General features: G+C 45.4%; 1 protein-coding gene across 1 annotated transcript in view; it reads right to left on the reverse strand.

Annotated features, from left to right (window-relative positions):
- Positions 1 to 21,094, reverse strand: part of SLC4A1AP (solute carrier family 4 member 1 adaptor protein) — a 99,619-nt gene that overhangs the window by 23,803 nt on the left and 54,722 nt on the right. Inside the window, exon 10 of the mRNA XM_069236228.1 lies at positions 3,500 to 3,752. Within this exon, the coding sequence (XP_069092329.1) occupies positions 3,500 to 3,752 (253 nt within the window). The remainder of the gene's footprint in view (positions 1 to 3,499; positions 3,753 to 21,094) is intronic.

The raw sequence follows: 21,094 nt of genomic DNA on the forward strand, positions 1-21,094 counted from the left end.
GAGCTCCTAAATTCCAAACGCGACTGTCGGAAGCTAAAAAAGGAATGGCTCCTCAAACGCACACCTGACAGCCTCACAGCCCACAAGGACGCCACCCGCAAGCACCACCAACTCATCAGACAAGCCAAATGATCCCACTTCAAGGACCGCCTGGACAACAACGCACACGACAGCAAAGAGCTCTTCAGCATCGTGAAAGAACTCTCCAACCCCAGCGCCAATATCAACGACATCCCTCCATCCCAAGAACTCTGCAACGCACTGTCCACCTTCTTCCACCGGAAGATCACCGTCATCCACGACAGCTTTGACGCCACCCCCGAACACTCCACCTGTGCAAACCACCTGACCTCCTGGACCAACGTGAACGACACAGAGACACGCAAGATCATGAACTCCATCCACTCAGGATCTCCGTCAGACCCCTGCCCTCACCACGTATACAACAAAGCCGACTCCACCATCGCCCCCAACTACGGAAGGTCATCAACATCTCCTTCGAAACAGCGACATTCCCTGAAAAATTGAAACACGCCGAAACCCGCACCCTCCTCAAGAAGCCCAAAGAAGACCCCAACGACCTCAAGAACTTCCAACCCATCTCCCTGCTCCCTTTCCCAGCAGAGGTGATTGAAAAAATTGTCAACAAACAACTAACCAGCCACCTTGAAGACAACGGCATCCTAGACCCCTCCCAGTCCGGCTTCAGACGAAACCACAGCACCGAAACCGCCCTTCTCGCCACCACAAACGACATCAGACGCCAAATGGACAACAGCGAAACATCAGCCCTCATCCTCCTGGACCTATCTGCCGCCTTCGACACAGTCTGCCACCGCACCCTGAAATCACGCCGCCACGAAACCAGAATTCAAGGTAAAGCCCTCGACTGGATCGTCTCATTCCTCTCCGGCAGAACCCAGAGAGTCCGCCCCCCCCCCTTCCGCTCCGAAGCCACCGACATCATCTGCGGCGTCCCCCAAGGCTCATCCCTCAGCCCGACGCTGTTCAACATCTACATGGCCCCCCTCGCTCAAGTGGCCCGACAACACAACCTCAACATCCTCACCTACGCCGACGACACTCAGGTCATCCTCTCACTCACCAAAGACCCCCACACCGCCAAAACCAACCTCCATGAGGGAATGAAATCCATCGCCGACTGGATGAGAAACAACCGTCTGAAACTGAACTCGGACAAGAAGGAGGTCCTCATCCTCGGACCCACCCCCTTCGCTTGGGACGACTCCTGGTGGCCCACCGCACTAGGAACCCCGCCTACACCATCGGACCACGCTTGCAACCTGGACTTCATCCTCGACTCCTCCCTCACCTTTTCTAAACAGGTCAACACAGTTTCCTCCTCCTGCTACAACACACTCTGCATGCTCTGCAGAATCTACAAGTGGATCCCGACAGAAACAAGAAGAACAGTGGCACAGGCCCTCGTCAGCATCAGGCTGGACTATGGCAACGCACTCTATACAGGCATCCCAGCAAAAGACCTACTACGCCTCCAACGTATCCAAAACGCCTCCGCCTGGCTGATCCTCAACATACCCCGCCACAGCCACATCTCCCACCACCTGAGAAACCTTCACTGGCTCCCCGTGGACAAAAGGATCACTTTCAAGCTTCTTACCCACACTCACAAAGCGCTCCACGACACCGGGCCAGCCTACCTAAACAACAGACTCAGCTTCTACACCCCCACCCCTCAGCTCCGCTCCACTAACCTCGCCCTCGCCATCGTCCCCCGCATCCGAAGAAAGTCCTCCGGCGGCAGATCCTTCTCATACCTCGCCACCAAAACCTGGAACACCCTCCCCACCAACCTGGGACAGACTCAAGACCTACTCATCTTCAGAAGACTCCTCAAGACCTGGCTCTTCGACCAGTAACACCAGCTCTCCCCCCCTCCTCTCCCCTCCCCAGTGCCTTGAAACCCTCACGGGTACGTAGCGCGCTTTATAAATTCAATGATTGATTGATTGATTGATTTTCTCTAATGTTCATTTTTCCCTCCCTTTTCACACTACTTTCATTATTTTTTCCTCTTTATCTTTCATTAGCTAGTTGCTTTCCCTTTTTTCTTTTCTCTCATGTTTGCTCTATTTCTTCTCTTAGTTGTGTTTTCATTTTCTCATTCTTTCTTTCCCTTCTTTCTTTTATTTCTTTGCGACTCCTTCTCTTTCTTCCATTTGTCTGTTGTATTCCTTTTACTCCGCTTTCCCTCCTGATGCCTAGTTATCAATGAAGCAACAGGTGCAGTGGCACCGGGGTCCAGAGACATAAGGACCTCAATCAACTCTAATTTCTACTGTATTTTTCTACCGAAATTGCAGTCAGACATTTTCCTTTCTTACTCCATGACACCGTTACTACGCCACTTGTCCTCTCCATCTTTACTCCCGACTCCCTCTTTCATTTCACCCTCCAATCCGTCCCAAATGATATTTTTGCTATGGTGTTTTGAGCATTACACTCTAGTGCCAAAAGTTTATTTCTGATAGGTTTATAGGATAATTATATACGTCTTAAGATAGAGGAAGAAGGTAAAATAAGTGCTTTAGTTAAATGCTGGGCCACTAGAATTATATGGCAGGAAAAGACTAAATTATGAGGCGGGGATGACCAATTTATGAGGCAGGGATGACCAATTTATGTGGCACGAAAAGTCCAGTTGTGAATTTACCATGTCAATAGCTCTAACTCAAGAAAATGCAAGACCTATTGCATTGCAAATGCTTGTTAAATTATACTTTGTTTAAAAAAAAATGTTTAGTTTTAGTTACGCCTAAAACTATTTTATTTTCATTGCAGTAAACTAACGTAACCACCCCTCTGTCCTAGGAGAATTCTTAGCTTCAGGAAAAACGCCCTGATGCCATGCCTTCCCAATTTAAGGACCCTCTGTTGGTCATCTTTTGTCCGTCTACAAGTCTCTATAGCAGCTTGGAGGAATATAGAAGCTTTTTCTCCAAACACTCAAACATACAAGCAACGTTGAACAGATTAATTATGTGTACTGCAGCAAAATGATGCTACTCTAGAGAAGAGGCACAGGCATCTTTTGTTGAGGCTGAGGACTAATGCACCACAGAGACAGACATTTTTCAAAGTTACGCCTGAATCTCTCTACTCCAGGTTCATGTCACTGATTCTCGTTCTAGAAATGGTCTTTCACAGAATGAGACTTGGTACATGAACTCTGTTCACTCCCTTTAGGAACATGAATGTTCATTCTCCCTTCCAGTTCCCTGACGTATGCCTGTCTCAATTCTTCAGCTTGCACTGGTGGAACATGAAGGGAAAACAAAAACTGTCCCAGTCTACCTCTACCCTTCTGATAAATGTTCACCTCAAGAACTGAGCACAGTATTATGGATGAGGGTTCATCAGGTATGTGTACAATAGTCAAACAATCATAGATTCATGCAAGCTAAATGCTCACTAATGACAACTACTGAGACTAAGGTCATGAGCTAAAATAACTTGCCGATTGCAGTATCCACATCTGATTTTGAGCTGGAGAATTGGCCACTGGGAGGAGAAAGTCTCTTTTCTAGATCTTCTGTTACTTTCAGTTGCATTTCTGAGTTTTGAAACCTGTCAGCAATGTCTTTTCCTTCAGGTTCCTCCTTAACTACTTCATCCTCCTCCTCCTCCTCCTCCTCCTCTTCAGGCTCTGATCCACCCCCTTTCATGTTAAATAGGCTTCCAGGAAGGTTTGTCCGCTGGGGAGGCAGATTCTGAAGAAAAAGTAAACATACAATCTATTGTTGAGAAAGTCTTATTCAATAAGCATTACATCATCTTGACTGTAGTGTTAATCTATTAAAGTTTCCAATCCTTCTAGCTTGGAGGCATTTGCTAAATAGCCAAAGACTTTACAGACATTTGCCTATAAGTTTAAAATATTTTAGCCGGACTTATCATTTAAAACCTTAAAATGGCTATTTTAGTGCTTCCTGTTAAGGGATTTCTGCTCTGAAGTCTAGTTCATTTGGGCAAGGAGGCCCTAAAATGCAAACCCAAAAATGTGGCAGTTATTTAATTTTTTTAAATTAAAAAACGCCAGTGCTTGCATATATTTTCACCCCCCCATTTTAATAACAGGGCCAGATGTCTAAAGCATTTTTCCCTGGTCACCAACGGCCTGATTCACAGAATCGGATTATTTGCGAATGGAAAAAAAAAATTTCTAACGTACAAAATGCAAAATGTGATTCGGTAACTTCCTACTGCCTACTCTTAAAAAAATGTAACTGCAAAGTTTCACACTTCTTTTTAAACACATTCCGTTTTCCTTTCAGGAAAAAAAAAAGATTGCTTTATTAATAAGCATTCATAGACATGATGGTCTGCTGACCCCAGCAGGTCATCATCCCTGTGATGGTTGCCACTCTTAACCTCTTAAATGCGGGCGTCGGCCACTGGCCGACGCCCACACACCCTCCCTGGTGCGGGTCACGACCAGTGGCCGACACCAGGAAGGGCATTAATAAATCCTCGGGTGCGTCGCACCCGAGGATTTATTTTTTATTTTTTCCCCCCCCCCGGGAGACACGGAAGCTACCGTGTCTCCCCCCGCCCCCCACCCCCCACCCGCCCCTTTGTGACGTCAGCGCGCCGCGAGGCGCGCTGACGTTGCAAAGGTGTTTTCCCCATGAAAGCAGGAAGCAGCCTTGCGGCCGCTTCCTGCTTTCATGGGGAAAACGGCCTTTTTCACGTTCGGGAAGGCCTCGTAAGAAAGGGGAGAGTCTCCCCTTTCTTACGAGGCCTTCCTGAAAGTGTTTCCTGGCCCCCGATCGCAGCTGTGCTGCGATCGGGGGCCAGGAAACACTTTCAGGAAGGCCTCGTAAGAAAGGGGAGACACTCCCCTTTCTTACGAGGCCTTCCTGAAAGTGTTTCCTGGCCCCCGGTCGCAGCTGTGCTGCGATCGGGGGCCAGGAAACACTTTCAGGTTTCCTGGCTCCCCCGATCGCAGCACAGCTGCGATCGGGGGGGTCAGGAAACATTTTGAAAAGGCCTCGTAAGAAAGGGGAGACTCTCCCCTTTCTTACGAGGCCTTCTGAAACTGTTTCTGGCCCCCGATCGCAGCTGTGCTGCGATCGGGGGCCAGAAACTGTTTCAGAAGGCCTCGTAAGAAAGGGGAGAGTCTCCCCTTTCTTATGAGGCCTTCTGAAACGGTTTCCTGGCCCCCGATCGCAGCACAGCTGCGATCGGGGGCCAGGAAACCCCACTAGACACCAGGGATTTCACTTTTGGGGGGCAGCCCCCCCCCGGAAAACGGGCCGCCCCCCCCCCCCCCCCCGGCATAATTTTCCTAAAAAAATAAAAAGGTAGGTGCCCCCCCCAGGGGATTTTTTTTTTTTCCAAAAAAAAATAAAATAAAATAAAAAAATGAAATGACAGGGGGTCGCCCGTGGGCAGGGTGACCCCCTGTGGGGGCAATTTTTTTTTTTAGATGTTGTAGGGTTTCCCTGGGGGCCATTTTGGCCCCCAAGGAAACCATACAACAACTAAAAAAAAATATATGTATATATCTATATATATATATCTATGTAGATAGATATATCTAGGTACATGGATATATCTATAGATATATCTATGTAGATATATATTTATATATATATATAGGTAGATCTGTATCAAAGAGATTTATAAAGCGCGCTACTCACCTGTGAGGGTCTCAAGGCGCTGGGGGGGGGACGGGGGGGAGGGAAAGGGGCTAGGAGGTTCACTGTTCAAAAAGCCAGGTTTTGAGGCCCTGCCTGAAAAGAAGTAGGTTTTGGGTCTTGCGAATGTGAGTTGTGACTGCGTTCCATGTTTTGGGTGCAATGTAGGAGAAGGATCTGCCCCCGGTGGTGGTGTGTTTGATGCGGGGGAGGTCAGCTGAACGGACGTTTCGTGTGGGGGTGTGGAAGGTGACTCTCGTTGAGGTAGGCAGGGCCTGTGTTGTGGAGTGATTTGTGTGTGAGGATGAGGATCTTGAAGGTGATCCTTTTGTCAATGGGGAGCCAGTGGAGGGATTTGAGGTGTGGAGAGATGTGTTCGTGTCGGTGGAGGTCGAGGATGAGTCGTGCTGCTGAGTTCTGGATGCGTGTAGTTTGCACTTGAGTTTTAGAGTGGTGCCGGCGTAGAGGGCGTTTCTGTAATCAAGCCTGCTGCTGATGAGTGCGTGAGTGACAGTTTTTCTGGTCTCTGTGGGGATCCATTTTAATGTTTTTCAGTATACGGAGTTTGTTGAAGCATGAGGAGGTAAGAGCGTTGATTTGTTGGGTCATAGAGAGGGAGGAGTCTAGGATGATGCTGAGGTTGCGTGCGTAGTTGGCGGGGGTGGGTGCAGGGCCTAGCGTGGTGGGCCACCATGGGGGGTCCCAGGTTTTTTTGGTGAGGGCCAAAGAGGATTATTTCGGTTTTGCTTGAGTTGAGTTTCAGGTGGTTGGCTGTCATATATACATCACTTTTGTCAATATGTGTGTGGTTTCCCTGGGGGGAAAAGGGTCCGACTTGTCTAGTGGCAGTTTTAGTGCCATAAAGAAGCGCAGAAGGTTTATATGCCTACTGCAAAGAGCACATCTGTATTTTATGTAAATAGCTGAGTACATTAGTAAAGTCTATGGAGAGATGAAGGGCACTTTTGCTGGGTGGTAATGAGGGAATCCGAGGAGGAGGGAGTGGGAGCACCAATAATGATTGTTGGACTGGGCGCAGGAGGTGCTAAAGACTGTGACGAATGGTATGTGACAAGGTGTTTTTTGAGTGTCTTGAAAGTACGTGCTGATTGAGGGAAGAAGCGCAGGTAAGGTGGCCTCTACTGTTGCACGTATCTCACACACACCATCGATTTTGTGACTGTCTACGTAGGCTAGTGTTTTAGAGCAACAGTTTAGCCAATAGCAGAGATGGCATCTTGATGGATGACTGCTGCCTGCACTCGGGTTATAGAGGACCGCTCTGACATAGGATCAGAGACTGAGACATCAGATACTGAGACAGCATCTGAGGGATAGGACAATGGCGCAGACTCTGGGAGTGATTTTTCAGTCAGAGGAGTCCCATTCGAAAACTCCTCTTCCAGTACATTATGAGGGAGGTGATGAGGACAGTCCTGCTGTCCCTTCGCAAGCTGTTCGTGCAACTGGGTAATAGTGGGTTAGGCCAACCCAGAGAGCAGGTGAATGCGGCGGCAAGCAGAGAGAGAGTGCTCTCTTGGGAGCTCACCAATTTAGTTCAGCCCCAAATTCCACCACCCAAATCATATTGTGGAGACATCAAAATTGTCTATGGCAAAACAAACTGGTTTTGTAAGGCAGGCACCTGTGTTTTTGGTCCTGGATTCGGCGGCCATATAGAGAAACACACTAAACCCAAACATTTCTGGAAACTAGACATTCGGGGGAGTCCACAGAGGTGTGACTTGTGTGGATTCCCCAAAGTTTTCTTACCCAGAATACCCTGCAAAGCTGAAATGTTGAGAAAAAACTCTATTTTTCTCGCATTTCTGTCACACAAACTACAGGAATATGCTGGGATCCACAACATTCCTACCACCCAGTGACTCCTCACCTGTCCTGATAAAAACACTACCCCACTTGAGTGCCTACACCTAGTGCCTGTGTCAGGAATGGATCACCCCAGGGTCAACAGCTGCCTCACGTAAGGACCAACATTGACCGTTGTGTGATCTATTCCTGTCGCAGGCACCAGGCCTAACCACACAAGTGAGGTATCATATTTATCGGGAGACTTGGGGGAACGCTGGGTGGAAGGAAATTTGTGGCTCCCCTCAGATTCCAGAACTTTCTGTCACCGAAATGTGTGGAAAACGTGGTATTTTAGCCACATTTTGAGGTTTGCAAAGGATTCTGGGTAACAGAACCTGGTCCGAGCCCCACAAGTCACCTCATCTTGGATTCCCCTGGGTTTCTAGTTTACAAAAATGTGCTGGTTTGCTAGGTTTCCCCAGGTGCCGGCTGAGCTAGAGGCCAAAATCCACAGGTAGGCACTGTTTTCTATGAAAAAATGTGATGTGTCCACGTTCTGTTTTGGGGCATTTCCTGTCGCGGGCGCTAGGCCTACCCACACAAGTGAGGTATCATTTTTATCGGGAGACTTGGGGGAACGCCGGGTGGAAGAAAATTTGTGGCTCCTCTCAGATTCCAGAACTTTCTGTCACCGAAATGTGAGGAAAACTTGTTTTTTTAGCCACTTTTTGAGGTTTGCAAAGGATTGTGGGTAACAGAACCTGGTCCGAGCCCCGCGAGTCACCCCTCCTTGTATTGCCCTAGGTCTCTAGTTTTCAGAAATGCACAGGTTTGGTAGGTTTCCCTAGGTGCCGGCTGAGCTAGAGGCCAAAATCTACAGGTAGGCACTTCTCAAAAAACACCTCTGTTTTCTTCCAAAAATTTTGATGTGTCCACGTTGCGCTTTGGGGCGTTTCCTGTCGCGGGCGCTAGGCCTACCCACACAAGTGAGGTATCATTTTTATCGGGAGACTTGGGGGAACGCCGGGTGGAAGGAAATTTGTGGCTCCTCTCAGATTCCAGAACTTTCTGTCACCGAAATCTGAGGAAAACTTGTTTTTTTAGCCACTTTTTGAGGTTTGCAAAGGATTCTGGGTAACAGAACCTGGTCCGAGCCCCGCGAGTCACCCCTCCTTGGATTGCCCTAGGTCTCTAGTTTTCAGAAATGCACAGGTTTGGTAGGTTTCCCTAGGTGCCGGCTGAGCTAGAGGCCAAAATCTACAGGTAGGCACTTCTCAAAAAACACCTCTGTTTTCTTCCAAAAATTTTGATGTGTCCACGTTGCGCTTTGGGGCGTTTCCTGTCGCGGGCGCTAGGCCTACCCACACAAGTGAGGTATCATTTTTATCGGGAGACTTGGGGGAACGCCGGGTGGAAGGAAATTTGTGGCTCCTCTCAGATTCCAGAACTTTCTGTCACCGAAATCTGAGGAAAACTTGTTTTTTTAGCCACTTTTTGAGGTTTGCAAAGGATTCTGGGTAACAGAACCTGGTCCGAGCCCCGCGAGTCACCCCTCCTTGGATTGCCCTAGGTCTCTAGTTTTCAGAAATGCACAGGTTTGGTAGGTTTCCCTAGGTGCCGGCTGAGCTAGAGGCCAAAATCTACAGGTAGGCACTTCTCAAAAAACACCTCTGTTTTCTTCCAAAAATTTTGATGTGTCCACGTTGCGCTTTGGGGCGTTTCCTGTCGCGGGCGCTAGGCCTACCCACACAAGTGAGGTATCATTTTTATCGGGAGACTTGGGGGAACGCCGGGTGGAAGGAAATTTGTGGCTCCTCTCAGATTCCAGAACTTTCTGTCACCGAAATCTGAGGAAAACTTGTTTTTTTAGCCACTTTTTGAGGTTTGCAAAGGATTCTGGGTAACAGAACCTGGTCCGAGCCCCGCGAGTCACCCCTCCTTGGATTGCCCTAGGTCTCTAGTTTTCAGAAATGCACAGGTTTGGTAGGTTTCCCTAGGTGCCGGCTGAGCTAGAGGCCAAAATCTACAGGTAGGCACTTCTCAAAAAACACCTCTGTTTTCTTCCAAAAATTTTGATGTGTCCACGTTGCGCTTTGGGGCGTTTCCTGTCGCGGGCGCTAGGCCTACCCACACAAGTGAGGTATCATTTTTATCGGGAGACTTGGGGGAACGCCGGGTGGAAGGAAATTTGTGGCTCCTCTCAGATTCCAGAACTTTCTGTCACCGAAATGTGAGGAAAACTTGTTTTTTTAGCCACTTTTTGAGGTTTGCAAAGGATTCTGGGTAACAGAACATGGTCCGAGCCCCGCAAGTCACCCCTCCTTGGATTCCCCTAGGTCTCTAGTTTTCAGAAATGCACAGGTTTGGTAGGTTTCCCTATGTGCCGGCTGAGCTAGAGGCCAAAATCTACAGGTAGGCACTTTGGAAAAAACAGCTGTGTTTTCTATAAAAAAAATAGGATGTGTCCATGTTGTGTTTTGGGGCATTTCCTGTCGCGGGCACTAGGCCTACCCACACAAGTGAGGTATCATTTTTATCGGGAGACTTGGGGGAACACAGAATAGCAAAACAAGTGTTATTGCCCCTTATCTTTCTCTACATTTTTTCCTTCCAAATATAAGAGAGTGTGTAAAAAAGACGTCTATTTGAGAAATGCCCTGCAATTCACATGCTAGTATGGGCACCTCGGAATTCAGCGATGTGCAAATAACCACTGCTCCTCAAAACCTTATCTTGATCCCATTTTGGAAATGCAAAGGTTTTCTTGATACCTCTTTTTCACTCTTCATATTTCAGCAAATGAATTGCTGTATACCCAGTATAGAATGAAAACCAACTGCAGGGTGCAGCTTATTTATTGGCTCTGGGTACCTAGGGTTCTTGATGAACCTACAAGCCCTTTATATCCCCGCAACCAGAAGAGTCCAGCAGACAAAACGGTATATTGCTTTCAGAAATCTGACATCGCAGGAAAAAGTTACAGAGTAAAACATAAAGAAAAATGGCTGTTGTTTTCAGCTCAATTTCAATATTTTTTTATTTCAGCTGTTATTTTCTGTAGGAAAACCTTGTAGGATCTACACAAATGACCCCTTGCTGAATTCAGAATTTTGTCTAGTTTTCAGAAATGTTTAGCATTCCGGGATCCAGCATTGGTTTCACACCCATTCCTGTCACTAACTGGAAGGAGGCTGAAAGCACCAAATATAGTAGAAATGGGGTATGTCCCAGTAAAATGCCAAATTTGTGTTGAAAAATTCGGTTTTCTGATTCAAGTCTGCCCGTTCCTGAAAGGTGGGAAGATAGTGATTTCAGCACCAGAAACCCTTGGTTGATGGCATTTTCAGGGAAAAAACCACAAGCCTTCTTCGGCAGCCCTTTTTTCCCATTTTTTTGGAAAAAACAAAATTTTCACTGTATTTTGGCTCTTTTCTTGGTCTCCTCCAGGGGAAACCACCAACTCTGGGTACCATTAGAATCCCTAGGATGTTGGAAAAAAAGGACACAAATTTGGCGTGGTTAGCTTATGTGGACAAAAAGTTATGAAGCCCTAAGCGCGAACTACCCCAAATAGCCAAAAAAGGGCTCAGCACTGGGGGGGGAAAGGCCCAGCAGCTAAGGGGTTAATGTACCTCACAAATATGCACAAGGTAGGTCTGGTTGCAACCCACTAGGAATCACTAATAAAACCCAAGAGAGTCTCGTACATTAGGAGGGAATCGCTTTTGGGAAATCGGTATCCCTAATGTTAGTACATCTGAGCACAAGTTACTTATTTTGCACACTTAAATAAGCTTATTCTAGCAGATGGTCATAGGTTAAGAACTCAAGACACAGTATGGCATACTAATCTAACAGAATGCATACCATGTGCCTATCAGAGGTAATGATTTTAGAAGGACGACATCTTTATTTAGGAGAGTTAACGTACAGCTGGTACATAATAAGTGACAAAACAAACAAGAAGCTTCAATCACATTCCAAGCAAAACATACTCACGCAGATAGTTTTATATCATAGCTAATTCATTACAATTTAACTATGAATAATAAGGGTGTCTAGTGACAATGTTGCCCTGTCAGGCAGGTTTGTGCACTGCCAATGATACTTATAACATTTGGATATTTTGTCTCATATCCGTGAAATCCCCCACCTGCACAATGAACCTGCATCCCCATTGGATCATTGTCACTCCTCTCCAGAACTTTGTTCTGACCAACTGGGGTCATTTTGGGTGGTAGTTAAACGGTCCATACTCAATACACGACCATCTTGTTGTCAGAGGCAGTGAGAAGGAAGGTGCTATGCAAGGAGTCTGCTAATAAACTGACTACAAATCAAGTTGGTCTCTGTGATTTCAAGATTATAACAGAAGAACTTTTTGGCGACGAGGATGGGATACTGCGCAGGGGCAGTAAAGACTCCTTGCCCCTGATTTTGTTCAGCACCACAGTGAATTGCCTCATTCCATTTGAGGAGCCAAGAAGGTACAGTCAAGTGGCGCCTGTGTGTCTAGAAGTGGGCAGAGAGCATCAGAGATCGTTTCAGCATACTATATGGGAAGATACAGTGTGAAGTGCTAAGTGGATGGAACTTTATGGGGTATGCTATAAAGACCTAACATTTATTCTGGCTGGAAGCTATAGTGCTGAAGAAAATCTTCGTCAAAGCTAAGTGGAGATTAGGGCATATTAGCGCGTACGTTCAAGCGCTTAATATACCTCCGTTTGTGCGGCGCATACTAATCGTGCTGGCAGTGTGAGACTACATGGTCTCATACTGGCTGAACATCAGTTCTGAACCATAGCATCAGCGCATTTGAAGGAGCGCCTCTGTTTGGTACCAAGTTGAGGCGCGGGAGAGTCCGTGTAGCGCGGCGGCTCCGAACGGCTTAAGCCGTGTTGAGGCGCGGGAGCGTCCGTGCAGCGCGGCGGCTCAGAACGGTTTAAGCAAGAAATACGAACGTTCTGAATAAACCCAAAGCGTTTCAGTGCGGCGCTGAAGCGTGGCGTGTGGTCGTCCTGGCACGGGGCTGAGCGGAGAACGAACACGGCGGTGTTTTACGAAGCGCTGAGGGGACTTCAGCAAACGGAGCACATCCTACAATACCAAGTGTGACGAGCTTACCGGCAAAACTTCGGATATCCGTGACCTCAGGGACTCGGTAAGGTGAAGTGAGGTAATCCTTGAGACTGAAGCGAGCTGCCCTGCAGAGGAACGTTTTTCAAAATAAAAGCCTGTTGTGTTAGGTTTTTCAAAATAAGAGCGTAGTCGTGTAAAATATATATTATACACAAGTGCTGGCTGTATTAAGACTGTGAACACATTGCGATAGGAATTTCAAAGAATGTGATGTATAATTTACACTATCTGATTCTGAAAAGCAGAGTATGGTGTTGAGTTGTAAGGCGAAGGGCACATCATTGTAGAACAAGTGCCAGGTTATTGTAAAAGAAAAAAAAAAACGGGGAAAGAGGCAGAAATCTCTCAAAACATCAGCAGAAATCAGTAATACATCACCATTTAGTAACGCTATTACGTATTTCACTATAAATAAGAAGAGAACAAGATGGCTGCTGCGGGGATGTCTCAACCTCCCCCATTTTTAAATGAAATTGGTGAACCATTATTACCATGGAAGGAATGGTCTAAATTGTTTGAGTCTTACTTAATTGCTATAGGGGGAGAAAAGTTTACAGCAGTAAGGAAGCAACATATACTATTACACAACATAGGAATACAAGGTAGAAAAGTATATGGGAGTCTGACAGTCAATGAAGAAGAAGGAGAGGAGGATGGAGATAATTTTGATGTTTTCCAACAAACGTTGTACAGGCTGGAGGGTCATTTTCGGCACAAAGTTAATGTTGTATTAGAACGACATAGATTCTTGTTCACCTTATACATTCTTGAACTATCAAACTTTTGTTGACAAGTTCCAAATGAGGGGTTACAAATTGCACTCTGCCAACATTAAACCGGGTGGGTACAACAGCGACCCAATACCTCTTATGGGAATGCTAGAACTAGACATTATGTTCAAGGACAGACACACGAAAGGAGAGGTGTACATTACTGAGAAGGGATCCAATTTACTGGGATGGAGGCACCAGAAGGAGCTCGGAATCAAACTGGATCACAACGGCAAGGAACAAGTGTTACTAGTAAATTTGCAGAGATTTTGTGAAAGAGTGTGTGAAGAATGTCCAAGACTGTTTGATGATAGATTAGGGTTGTTGAAAAAGTTCCAGCACAAAATTAAACTCAAGGAGGGTGCCACACCTGTGGTACATAAAGTGAGATCTGTCCCGTATCTAATGAGGGAACCGTTGAAGGAAGAATTGGGCAAGTTGGTCAAATCAGGAGTTATAGAACCTATTGAGAGTTCTTTATGGTTGGCGCCAATTGTGGTCACAAAGAAACCCAATGGAAGAGGTATTCGTCTGTGTGTGGACTTGAGGGATTTAAACGCGAATATATGGGTAGATAGATTTCCCTTACCCAAAATAAATGAAATGGTAAGCATGTTGGGGTCCGCTAAACATTTTAGTGTGATTGATCTATCTTCCGCATACCACCAGGTGGAGCTACACCCTACTTCACGCTCGCTCACGTCCTTTATTACTCCATTTGGGGCATTTAGATATCGCAGGATGCCATTTGGCCTCGCATCAGCTGCTGCGGTATTCCAAAGAAACATGCAGATGATTTTGCAGGAGATCAAGCAAGTTATGTGCTTCCAGGATGACATACTAGTATATGGGAGTACGGAAGGTGAGCACAATGCAACCTTAAGAGAAGTCTTCCAGGCTTTAGATAAAGCGGGCATGACCATCAGGAAGGATAAGTGTCAACTAGGGGTTGAATCTGTGGAATACTTAGGACATAAAATAAGTAAGGATGGTGTTGAACCCAAGTGTGATCTAGTAGTGGCTGTGAAGGAAGCTCCAGCTCCTACCAATAAAGATGAATTTAGATCATTTTGGGGTTTAGGGGAGTATATGTCCAAGTTTGTTCACAACTTTGCAGCAGTTACTGCTCCTATGAGAGCATTACTAAAGAAAGACACACCATTTGTGTGGAATGAAGAGAGTCAGAGTTCATTTGACGAAGTCAAAGAAGCCATTGTCCACTGCCCTATGTTAGGGAATTTTGACACCACCAGGAAGACGTGGCTCACCACAGATGCGAGTGGAAAAGGTTTAGGTGCCACGTTATCCCAATGTGTAAATGGGCAAGAAAGGATCGTGGCGTTTGCATCCAGATCATTAAAGGAGGCAGAACTAAATTATTCCACAATAGAGAGGGAGGCTTTAGCCTGTTTTTGGGCCGTCAGTCATTTCAAGTACTTCTTATGGGGACTGCCGTTTGTGATTAGAACAGACCACAAACCCCTTATTTCGTTATTTACTGTTAAAGGTAAAGACCAAGCCACCCCTCGTATTGCGAAGTGGATTATGGAGTTGGAAAGCTTTAATTTTGACATGCAATATGTCCCCGGCAAAAGAAATGTGGTGGCTGACTGTCTCTCTAGACTACCCAGGAAGGGTGGGAAGGATGAATCTAACGAGAGCTTTGACCCAGTGTTTCATGTAGAACTGTCAGGTATTACCAAAGAAGAATGGGTCACAGCTACAACTTCCGATAGGATTATACAAACCTTGAAAGATATGATTTTGAGGGGGTGGCCTAATAGTTGTCAGAAACTTGATGAGGAGGTAAAGGGGTACTGGGAGGTACGTTCTGAACTCCACTTAACCGAAGACCTAGTAATGAGAGGTGAGAGAATTGTTCCCCCCAAAGCACTCTGGGAAAAACTGATAAGATTGGCACATGAGGGACATCTAGGAAGGACTTTGACTAAGAACCGACTACGAGCCTCCTACTGGTTCCCCACAATGGACAGGCTAGTTGAGGATACTGTTCGTGATTGTACCCATTGCTCATTGAGTGATAAAACCAGAAGCATGTGCAAGGCTCCCTTATCTCCAGTTGAGGTCCCCACCAAACCATGGGACAAGCTTGGGTTAGATATAGTAGGACCCCTCACGTGCCCAGGATCGAGAGCCAGGTTCATTGTTGTGTTAGTAGATTATCACACACACTGGGTGATGACCAAGGCCGTACATAATGTAACCACCCATGATGTAATACAATTCCTTAAAAAAACCTTTACCCGTGAAGGTATTCCAAGTACTATTGTGACTGATAATGGAGTGCAGTTCACTTCAAGCGCCATGGTTGAATTTTTGACAATCAGTGGAATCAGACATTACCGGACAGCATTATACAACCCAAAGGCAAACGGTCTGGTAGAAAGAGTCAACAGGATGATCAAGGAGTGTTTGCAGTTAGCCAGTGTGTCTCGAGTTTCAGGAGAAGGCGCAATTGAGAGTATGTTGTGGTCATATCACACCACACCCAATTTGGTCACGGGTGTATCCCCTTTTGTATCTCTTAAAGGTAGACAACCAGGAACTAAGTTAAACCCGAATTGGTTGGGAGGGGGGGAGCCCGTTTTTGTTCATCGTAAGGAGGTATTGGCGAAGGTAAAAGAACCAGAGGAGGTACCAGGATTGGTATAACATCAAAATGGGTACTAAAAGTAAACATTGGAGAGTGGGCCAATGGGTCAGAATAAAGCTACCAGGATCTACTCGGAAGGAGGGAAGCCGGTTCTCTAAGCCATTAAGAATTACTAAGGTACATAAGAATGTGGTAACCCTGGAAGATGGTCGTGTATGGAGTATGGACCGTTTAACTACCACCCAAAATGACCCCAGTTGGTCAGAACAAAGTTCTGGAGAGGAGTGACAATGATCCAATGGGGATGCAGGTTCATTGTGCAGGTGGGGGATTTCACGGATATGAGACAAAGAAAATGTCCAACTGTAACATGTGATTGTGTCATGTTCCTTCTCCTTTTTTTGCATTGGTGGGGAAGGGGAAGTGTTGTAATATAATTGTTGGAGTAATTCAACCATAAGTATTATAATATGTTGTCATAGTTATATCTACAACTGTTTTATTCTCCTATACCATTTCCTATTTCCATTTCCATATAATCCCTTTTGTAAGGTTCTTATTAGTAAAATGGTACACTCCGTTCCGTCCCTTGGAATGTTGATTAATGGTACAACCAGGAGTGCACCTTAGAATGTTGATGAAGAGAAGCGACGGGTTGTCAGAGGCAGTGAGAAGGAAGGTGCTATGCAAGGAGTCTGCTAATAAACTGACTACAAATCAAGTTGGTCTCTGTGATTTCAAGATTATAACAGAAGAACTTTTTAAAATGTTCTCTTCATCAACATTCTAAGGTGCACTCCTGGTTGTACCATTAATCAACACTCCAAGGGACGGAACGGAGTGTACCATTTTACTAATAAGAACCTTACAAAAGGGATTACATGGAAATGGAAATAGGAAATGGTATAGGAGAATAAAACAGTTGTAGATATAACTATGACAACATATTATAATACTTATGGTTGAATTACTCCAACAATTATATTACAACACTTCCCCTTCCCCACCAATGCAAAAAAAGGAGAAGGAACATGACACAATCACATGTTACAGTTGGACATTTTCTTTGTCTCATATCCGTGAAATCCCCCACCTGCACAATGAACCTATATCCCCATTGGATCATTGTCACTCCTCTCCAGAACTTTGTTCTGACCAACTGGGGTCATTTTGGGTGGTAGTTAAACGGTCCATACTCCATACACGACCATCTTCCAGGGTTACCACATTCTTATGTACCTTAGTAATTCTTAATGGCTTAGAGAACCGGCTTCCCTCCTTCCGAGTAGATCCTGGTAGCTTTATTCTGACCCATTGGCCCACTCTCCAATGTTTACTTTTAGTACCCATTTTGATGTTATACCAATCCTGGTACCTCCTCTGGTTCTCTCTTACCTTTGCCAATACCTCCTTACGATGAACAAAAACGGTCTCCCCCCCTCCCAACCAATGCGGGTTTAACTTAGTTCCTGGTTGTCTACCTTTAAGAGATACAAAAAGGGATACACCCGTGACCAAATTGGGTGTGGTGTGATATGACCACAACATACTCTCAATTGCGCCTTCTCCTGAAACTCGAGACACACTGGCTAACTGCAAACACTCCTTGATCATCCTGTTGACTCTTTCTACCAGACCGTTTGCCTTTGGGTTGTATAATGCTGTCCGGTAATGTCTGATTCCACTGATTGTCAAAAATTCAACCATGGCGCTTGAAGTGAACTGCACTCCATTATCAGTCACAATAGTACTTGGAATACCTTCACGGGTAAAGGTTTCTTTAAGGAATTGTATTACATCATGGGTGGTTACATTATGTACGGCCTTGGTCATCACCCAGTGTGTGTGATAATCTACTAACACAACAATGAACCTGGCTCTCGATCCTGGGCACGTGAGGGGTCCTACTATATCTAACCCAAGCTTGTCCCATGGTTTGGTGGGGACCTCAACTGGAGATAAGGGAGCCTTGCACATGCTTCTGGTTTTATCACTCAATGAGCAATGGGTACAATCACGAACAGTATCCTCAACTAGCCTGTCCATTGTGGGGAACCAGTAGGAGGCTCGTAGTCGGTTCTTAGTCAAAGTCCTTCCTAGATGTCCCTCATGTGCCAATCTTATCAGTTTTTCCCAGAGTGCTTTGGGGGGAACAATTCTCTCACCTCTCATTACTAGGTCTTCGGTTCAGTGGAGTTCAGAACGTACCTCCCAGTACCCCTTTACCTCCTCATCAAGTTTCTGACAACTATTAGGCCACCCCCTCAAAATCATATCTTTCAAGGTTTGTATAATCCTATCGGAAGTTGTAGCTGTGACCCATTCTTCTTTGGTAATACCTGACAGTTCTACATGAAACACTGGGTCAAAGCTCTCGTTAGATTCATCCTTCCCACCCTTCCTGGGTAGTCTAGAGAGACAGTCAGCCACCACATTTCTTTTGCCGGGGACATATTGCATGTCAAAATTAAAGCTTTCCAACCCCATAATCCACTTCGCAATACGAGGGGTGGCTTGGTCTTTACCTTTAACAGTAAATAACGAAATAAGGGGTTTGTGGTCTGTTCTAATCACAAACGGCAGTCCCCATAAGAAGTACTTGAAATGACTGACGGCCCAAAAACAGGCTAAAGCCTCCCTCTCTATTGTGGAATAATTTAGTTCTGCCTCCTTTAATGATCTGGATGCAAACGCCACGATCCTTTCTTGCCCATTTACACATTGGGATAACGTGGCACCTAAACCTTTTCCACTCGCATCTGTGGTGAGCCACGTCTTCCTGGTGGTGTCAAAATTCCCTAACATAGGGCAGTGGACAATGGCTTCTTTGACTTCGTCAAATGAACTCTGACTCTCTTCATTCCACACAAATGGTGTGTCTTTCTTTAGTAATGCTCTCATAGGAGCAGTAACTGCTGCAAAGTTGTGAACAAACTTGGACATATACTCCCCTAAACCCCAAAATGATCTCAATTCATCTTTATTGGTAGGAGCTGGAGCTTCCTTCACAGCCACTACTAGATCACACTTGGGTTCAACACCATCCTTACTTATTTTATGTCCTAAGTATTCCACAGATTCAACCCCTAGTTGACACTTATCCTTCCTGATGGTCATGCCCGCTTTATCTAAAGCCTGGAAGACTTCTCTTAAGGTTGCATTGTGCTCACCTTCCGTACTCCCATATACTAGTATGTCATCCTGGAAGCACATAACTTGCTTGATCTCCTGCAAAATCATCTGCATGATTCTTTGGAATACCGCAGCAGCTGATGTGAGGCCAAATGGCATCCTGCGATATCTAAATGCCCCAAATGGAGTAATAAAGGACGTGAGCGAGCGTGAAGTAGGGTGTAGCTCCACCTGGTGGTATGCGGAAGATAGATCAATCACACTAAAATGTTTAGCGGACCCCAACATGCTTACCATTTCATTTATTTTGGGTAAGGGAAATCTATCTACCCATATATTCGCGTTTAAATCCCTCAAGTCCACACACAGACGAATACCTCTTCCATTGGGTTTCTTTGTGACCACAATTGGCGCCAACCATAAAGAGCTCTCAATAGGTTCTATAACTCCTGATTTGACCAACTTGCCCAATTCTTCCTTCAACGGTTCCCTCATTAGATACGGGACAGATCTCACTTTATGTACCACAGGTGTGGCACCCTCCTTGAGTTTAATTTTGTGCTGGAAGTTTTTCAACAACCCTAATCTATCATCAAACAGTCTTGGACATTCTTCACACACTCTTTCACAAAATCTCTGCAAATTTACTAGTAACACTTGTTCCTTGCCGTTGTGATCCAGTTTGATTCCGAGCTCCTTCTGGTGCCTCCATCCCAGTAAATTGGATCCCTTGTCAGTAATGTACACCTCTCCTTTCGTGTGTCTGTCCTTGAACATAATGTCTAGTTCTAGCATTCCCATAAGAGGTATTGGGTCGCTGTTGTACCCACCCGGTTTAATGTTGGCAGAGTGCAATTTGTAACCCCTCATTTGGAACTTGTCAACAAAAGTTTGATAGTTCAAGAATGTATAAGGTGAACAAGAATCAGCATAAACCTTCACCACAATATCATCAAGCCTGATGTCACACATAGGATAAGCGTTGTTGCGGGATTCTGTCCCCTGCTTCCCCTTGACTTGTAGAATAAACTTAGTACCTAAATCAGTAAATTCTTCTACTCTGTTTATTTTTTTCTTGGTGAACTTATCATTTTTGCACACCCTCGCAAAGTGCCCTTTAGCACCACACTTCCTGCACATGCAACCACGCGCCGGGCACAGAGGATTATTTGCTAGATGTTTGGGGTTCCCACATCTGAAACATCTTCCTTTAGTTATGTCCTCATTAAAATTCCTCCTTACCGTAGTGGCCATCACAACTGACTCTTCATCCTTATTGTCCACCCCCTCATCCTTTGTATTGCCACCTTTTATTTCTTTCACACTATCTACCTCAGGTGTGTTTTTAATCTCTCTCATACATTCAACTGTATGCTCAATACTCCTTGCCATATCCACAGCTTCTTTTAGAGTAGGGTTGTGAGTAAGGAGCTTCTCTTGCACCCTTGGGCTATTAGTACACCTAACTAACTGATCACAGATTAACGAGTCTTCTAGGTCCCCAAAAGCACATGTTTGAGCAAGCCCTCGCAAAGAAGCTATGTAGGCTCCTACCTTTTCGTCTTTGGTTTGTACTCTGCTGAAGAATCTATGTCGTTCTAATACAACATTAACTTTGTGCCCAAAATGACCCTCCAGCCTGTACAACGTTTGTTGGAAAACATCAAAATTATCTCCATCCTCCTCTCCTTCTTCTTCATTGACTGTCAGACTCTCATATACTTTTCTACCTTGTATTCCTATGGTGTGTAATAGTATATGTTGCTTCCTTACTGCTGTAAACTTTTCTCCCCCTATAGCAATTAAGTAAGACTCAAACAATTTAGACCATTCCTTCCATGGTAATAATGGTTCACCAATTTCATTTAAAAATGGGGGAGGTTGAGACATCCCCGCAGCAGCCATCTTGTTCTCTTCTTATTTATAGTGAAATACGTAATAGC

The sequence above is a fragment of the Pleurodeles waltl genome, chromosome 5 (assembly GCF_031143425.1).
Source record: "Pleurodeles waltl isolate 20211129_DDA chromosome 5, aPleWal1.hap1.20221129, whole genome shotgun sequence".
NCBI classification, from domain to species: Eukaryota; Metazoa; Chordata; class Amphibia; order Caudata; family Salamandridae; genus Pleurodeles; species Pleurodeles waltl.